The 6,802-nt window shown below is 43.7% G+C and overlaps 1 protein-coding gene across 1 annotated transcript; it reads right to left on the reverse strand.

Moving 5' to 3' along the window:
* Positions 1 to 1,231: 1,231 nt before the first annotated feature.
* Positions 1,232 to 1,606, reverse strand: LOC311246529 (histone H3.2-like; the record flags this gene model as incomplete). The annotated part of the gene is made up of 1 exon (XM_084336679.1): positions 1,232 to 1,606. The coding sequence occupies one exon, from the start codon at positions 1,604 to 1,606 to the stop codon at positions 1,232 to 1,234; it is 375 nt and encodes a 124-aa protein (XP_084192805.1).
* Positions 1,607 to 6,802: the final 5,196 nt, after the last annotated feature.

Genomic DNA, 6,802 nt, shown 5'->3' on the forward strand with positions numbered 1-6,802 from the left:
TTGGTCCCTCGGTGCATATATACCGATATGCCTTTATGTATTTATTCTTTGTGGACACATGAACACACACACACACACACACACACACACACACACACACACACACACACACACACACACACACACACACACACACACACACACACACACACACACACACACACACACACACACACACACACACACACACACACACACACACACACACACACACACAAACTCACTACAGGTCACTTTAAAAGAGCCTTTAGCTCAATCTGCGCCAACAATGTTTATATACGTGTTTGCTCGACAACCGTTGAACGCCACCCACTTATACAGTATATACGTTATTTGGTCCGTTTTCCTTTTTTTTCCGATTTTAATATTCTATTCAATGTCACGGACCTGTATGTTGCCATTAAAAGGCATACTGGGACCCCGAGAGTGCAGTACCGGCCAGATATACTAGGTGGCAGTATTGAGAGTGCAGTAAACCCTGTTCCTGACCGTGTGTTACGTTTAAACCCCTCCGGGCGCTGAATTTAGACAGAGCCAAATAGATAGCTTCATCCAACCACTTCGAAACACATCTAGCACACTCGATCCATAAATTGTGCCAAATTATGTCCCGGACCAGATGGACACCAATACTGGAAATCGTGAGCAGACAATTGGAATATTCTTTTTGGAATACCCCCGATCAAAGGTAAGACTATCTGACGTCAATTCCAGCTTGATCGTACAATGTTTTCATATCGATCCAGCTGATCAGCGTGTGTTGTGTTCACAATGAATGCCGTTACTGGCAATCAAAGCATCAGAAACGACCCCCCCCCCCCCCCCCCCCCCCCTTTCATGCAGTCATGATGAAACATAATGCCTATTATATACATTTGATTTGAAAATAGTAGCGTGTCCAGGGATGAAACACCAATGCTTTGAATAAAATTCACGTACAGTAGTGCTCTATAACTCAGCTTTCCAGGAATTAGCCCGGATCACTCCGAAACTCTACTTATAATGCGCGAACGTATACATGAAAAAATGTATTCTTTTTTGCATGTTTGACGGAAGATACTGACTGTCAAATGACCATAGTATTGTCTACATAGCTATAATATAGAATATAGATATAGCTCTACAAACAAGGTGACGCACCCCTATCTTTAAAGCGTGGCCTAGCTAGAACAGGATGAGGAAAATGGCCGGCGCAGAATGAGTTAAGGGGACAACTAGTCAACAGGTCGATTTAAGCTTGCTCTCCACGGATGCGGCGGGCCAGCTGGATGTCCTTGGGCATGATGGTCACCCTCTTGGCATGGATAGTGCACAGGTTGGTGTCCTGAAGAGCCATGACAGCAGAGCTCTGGAAGCGCAGGTCAGTCTTGAAGTCCTGGGCGATTTCTCTGACCAGGCGCTGGAAAGGCAACTTGCAGATCAGCAACTCGGTGGACTTCTGGTAACGACGGATCTCTCTCAGCGCCACGGTACCGGGCCTGTAATGATGTGGCTTCTTCACGCCGCCGGTAGCCGGTGCACTCTTATGGGCAGCCTTGGTAGCGAGCTGCTTCCTTGGGGTTTTGCCACCGGTGGACTTACGAGCCGTCTGCTTAGTTCTGGCCATAATGAGAAACTATGTTTGTTCTTCATGTAACCGGTCTTATCTGACATGCCCCGAGTGGGAGTTGAACCCTGGTCTCCCGCTCCGCGGGCGGCATCACAGACCACTATACCAAGAGGTGAATTCACTTTTAAGTAATGGGTCTGGATGCCTCTGGGGAGTGAGTTTACTTGCAGTACCGCTGCCATCCACAGTCACTTCACAACACTGTCCATCGTGACTGTAGGATAGACACACGGTACCTCCGTTACACTCACCCCACCCAGGGAATCCGGGTCACTTGGCACCACTGTAACCGGTCTTATTTGACATGCCCCAAGTGGGAGTTGAACCCCGGTCTCCCGCGCCGCGGGCGGCATCACAGACCGCTATACCAAGAGGTAAATTCACTTCTAAGTAATGGGTCTGGATGCCTCTGGGGAGTGAGTTTACTTGCAGTCCCGCTGCCGTCCACAGTCACTTCACAACACTGTCCATTGTGACTGTAGGATAGACACACGGTACCTCCGTTACATTCACTTGAACAAGAATAATACGCTGCTGTGTGGAAACTCTGGCCTTATATTACTAACGCAGAGGCGCAGTTGTTTCTGATTGGTCTCCACTCTTTGAGTTTGTTACTCTGGTGGACTGGGCTTTTGGAAAACCGCCAACAAAATGTCTTTCCTGATTGGGTGAGAAAACACAAGCCTGAACATAAAAGGCGACTCTCAGACTCACTCTATTAATTTTCTAACTCGTTTAGCTAAAGAGATACTAGCATGTCTGGAAGAGGCAAGACCGGAGGAAAGGTTATCAGAGCGAAGGCCAAAACTCGCTCCTCTTGTGCCGGACTTTAGTTCCCCGTGGGTCGTGTCCACAGACTGCTGCGTAAAGGCAATTATGCTCATCGTGTTGGAGCCGGTGCCCCAGTTTATCTGGCCGCTGTGCTGGAATATCTGACCGCTGAGATCTTGGAGTTGGCTGGAAACTCTGCGCGTGACAACAAGAAGAGTCGTATCATCCCCCGTCATCTGCAGCTGGCCGTGCGCGACGAGGAGCTCAACAAACTCCTGGCAGAGTGACCATCGCTCAGGGTGGTGTGCTGCCCAACATCCAGGCTGTCCTTCTGCCCAAGAAGACAGAGAAGGCTGTCAAGAAGTAAATTATCTAGCCTCTTCAACAAACTCCACAAAGGCTTATTAACTCATTGAACGCTAAAAACGAGATTTCTCGTTTTTCAAAGCCAACCGTTAAGAACGGTCTTTCCCTGCCTTCACCTTTTTTTGGTCTCACATTATCTATATAATCCTTGCCCTAATGGGTCATTTTAAATCATAATAATTTAGACCTTAAATGTCAATATTCATTTAATCTTTATTAAAAATGCAAAAGGTATTATACGAGTGTGTTGATCAGTTGAATCCAACACCTAGTGGCGAAAGACAATAACAGTTCACCATACTTGTTAAATCCTCCAGAATACCACTGTTGTAACTGCAGCTATGGTTAACAGTTGGTTAATATAGTTATATTCGTTTACAATTTTATATGCTTATTTTTGTATATTAATAATAATACACACAATTGTATTTCATTGTATTTCTTATGGGTTTATATAAGATATATTAGTGGCGCACTATTCTTTTAAATTTTTATTATTGATCTTTTCCCCCCTCCTTTTTCCTCAGATTTTCTCCCATCCCAATGTTAGCGCACTTACCCCCCACAGTCGGTCTGGGAGAGTGGAGGCTATCACGTGCTTCCTCCGACACACGTCTAGCCAATCAACCGCTTCTTTTTCACCTGGCAGCGCGGACTCTCACTGAGAGGGTGTAACGTGTGGAAGGATCACACTACCCCCCTTAGATCCTATCCGCGCTGAGCAGGCGCCCCGACCGAACTGTAGGAGTCGCTGTTTACAACGACCCGGACACCTGTTATTTTTCTACAACGGAGTTCGGCGATTTGCGAATCTGATTGGCCAGTGTAATTTCTGGTCATGTGACCCGTACGCCCAATCGTGGGACCGCAAGTTTCTACACTGGTTAGGCTTAGGCGCTCGTTCGAAGTCGGTTAAGGTTAGAGTTTGTCTTAGAGCATGGCGATAGAACGCCTGCCCTGATTCCGACGGTTAAGCTTAGGCACTCTTTCGAAGTTGGTTAAGGTTAGAGTTTGAGGCGATAGAACGCCAGGTGCTTTGCAGGCTGTTCGACGCGGAAATGGGCAAAGACACCGCTCGTCACGCTATTGGGCGCACATGTCACATGACCAGAAACGTCAGTGGCCAATCAGATTCGCAAATCGCCGAACTCCGTTGTAGAAAATATAGACGCGACCCGGACCCACCCCGCCAGCTTTCCCACCCTCTAATACTGCCAATTGTATTAGTGTGAACGGCCAGCCAAGCTGGTGACAGCGCCGGGAGCTGGATTCGAACAGGCGAATCCAGCGTCTCCGGTGTTGGTGACGAACGCAATCTCCGCTACGCCACCTGACCGCTCTGTGGCGCACTATTTCTATTTGTTTGTGCAATTATTTCATCTCACGAGACTTGGTCCACCTGGTAACCGGTGACGTGTTTTCCGCCTTCTTTCTCTTGAGTTGCGACATTACAGTGGGTGGATTATTGACTTTCCTGTCAATCTTAACAAGCAAAAGACAATTCATCAAGACAACTTAACAAGACAATCTTCCAAGATAAGGATTAAAGACATAACACCATAACGCATCGATGTTCTCTTATATTATACTGACACGCAGCCAATAAGATATTGATTGTTTTGGATGATTTGGTATATGTGACAGTTGATGTTCTGACCACGGTTTTAATGGAATTTCAATGTTAATGGTATCTTTTGTATGCATTTGTATGTTATACAGATTTTACGGTTTGGATGGAGAATGAACAAGCTTCATTAAAATCAGTTTAAGAAATCTACTTGTGTTAATTGCGTCGTGCCCGGAGGATGTCACAACTGTCCTCCTGCACCCTGGCTCTCAGGGCTAAATTCTCCTTTACTATACCTTGATTGATTGATTGATTGATTGATTGAAAATTGTATTAACAGATTGCAGAATGGGTACAATACAGTACGGCTCAATACACACAATTGTTAAACACAAAAGAAAAGGTCACTTTAAAGAAAAAAACATAACTGTTTTTTGTATAGTATAGTTAGTATAGCTAGTATAGGATAGAGTTATATATAGTATAACTGTATATTGTATAGTAGTGTATATAGGACTCATTGCCTTTTAATTCGGAAGCTTAGCATTGTATTGTATTTTATCTTAATACTTTTTATCATGTCTATTTTATTATCCATTCTATTTTATACTATTATTATTTGTATTTTTGCACAATCAAGGCGGGCATGGCCACCTTCATTTCACTATATGTCTCGTGTATGTATGTGACAAATAAATCTCTTGAATCTTGAATCTTGAAATACATCTCACTTCTAAACAAAAGGTCAAGAAAGAGAGAAATACTACTTTTCATTCAAACCTTTATTTATTCTCGAAAAGACAATTGAGGTCATCCTCATTTTCAATTCAGACATTTTTACAATATAATAATATATTTTTTTATAACCAGAATTATATATTTGTAATTAAACAGTTGTGTGGGTGAGCAGCTTTCAAACCGTCAACGTTTCTCTGACGACATCAATCAGATTACCAACAAAAATTGACTATATTCCACCTTAAAATACAAACAGCCTGAGACCTAAACTGGCTGAAATCAAACAATTGTTTTTAAACGGTAAGGCTAACATATTGTGTTTCACAGAAACAAAATTAGACTCATCTGTACAGGATCCAGAGATTGAAATAGAAAACTACTCAATAGTCAGGAGGGATAGAAACCAGTATGGAGGTGGCGTCTGTGTGTATATACACAAAGATACCAAATTCATCAACCGTACTGACCTTAACCATGACAAAATTGAAACTGTTTGGATTGAAATCTTATTAGATAGGGCGAAACCAGTACTAGTAGGCACAATCTATAGACCGCCAGAACAGAGTGGCTTCTATGACACACTTGATGGGTGTTTAGCTGGGGTGGAGGGGGTAGAAAAAATTCTTATTGGGGACTGGAACACAGATATGCTGCGTAAAGCAGCACCCGTCTTCAAGGCCTTCAGTAGATTTTCTGATCTGCACGGTTTCAGCCAGCTAATCACCCAACCCACAAGGGTATGTGATTCGACACAAACCACCATTGACCTCATTTTGACCTCTGACAAGTCCATGATCTCCAATAAAGGGGTGATAGCATGCGGGATAAGTGATCATTATATGATTTTCTGTACCCGCAAAAAGCTAAAACAGAAGGCCGGCTGTCACAAAACAGTCACATCTAGAGACCTCAAAACCTACTCTAGCGAGGCCTTTAACCTAGAACTGGGGAGCTTGGACTGGTCAGATGAACTCAGTGGTACACAGGTTGAAGAAACATGGCTTGGATTCAAAACCAAATTCACAACAATACTCAACAACATGGCACCCCTAAGAACCACCAGGGTTAAAAATCGCGCTGAGCCATGGATGCACACTGAAATACTGGGCGCTATGAAAACCAGAGACAAAAAATGCTCTGAACTTCATAAAAGTCAGACAAAGCTTTCCAAAAGCTCAAACAGTGAACTCCAAGCCCACGTGGTTGAACTAAAAATTCAAAGAAACAGACTAAGAAATTAACACCATGATCAAAACCGCAAAAAGAAATTTCATCAACGACAAAACCGAGGAAAACAAAAACAAACCCTGCGAACTTTGGAAATTACTCAATAATCAACTAGGCTGCAGTAAAAAACTTAAAACCAGATTCTCAAACATAAACATAAAGACGGACAACACGCTCATCACAGACAAGCTGGATGTAGCCAATTACTTAAACATCTTCTTCACAAACATAGCCACAACACTGGTAAACAAACTACCCTCCCACTCAGGGCATTATGGGGTAGAACACATAGTAGCATACTACAAAAACCTAGGGGTCCACAAAGACGACTTCAAACTTGAAATGGTAACAACCGATGAGGTACTCAAAAAATGTAGTGCCCTCCAACCTAACAAGGCCACTGGCCATGACAACATCCCCTCCAAATTCCTCAGAGACTCAGCAGCCGCCATCACCCCAGTCATCACACACATAATAAACCTCTCTATAAAACAGGGACACGTCCCCAAGGACTTCAAAATTGC

The sequence above is a fragment of the Notolepis coatsorum genome, assembly GCF_963971535.1.
Source record: "Notolepis coatsorum genome assembly, chromosome: 19".
Lineage (NCBI taxonomy): Eukaryota > Metazoa > Chordata > Actinopteri > Aulopiformes > Paralepididae > Notolepis > Notolepis coatsorum.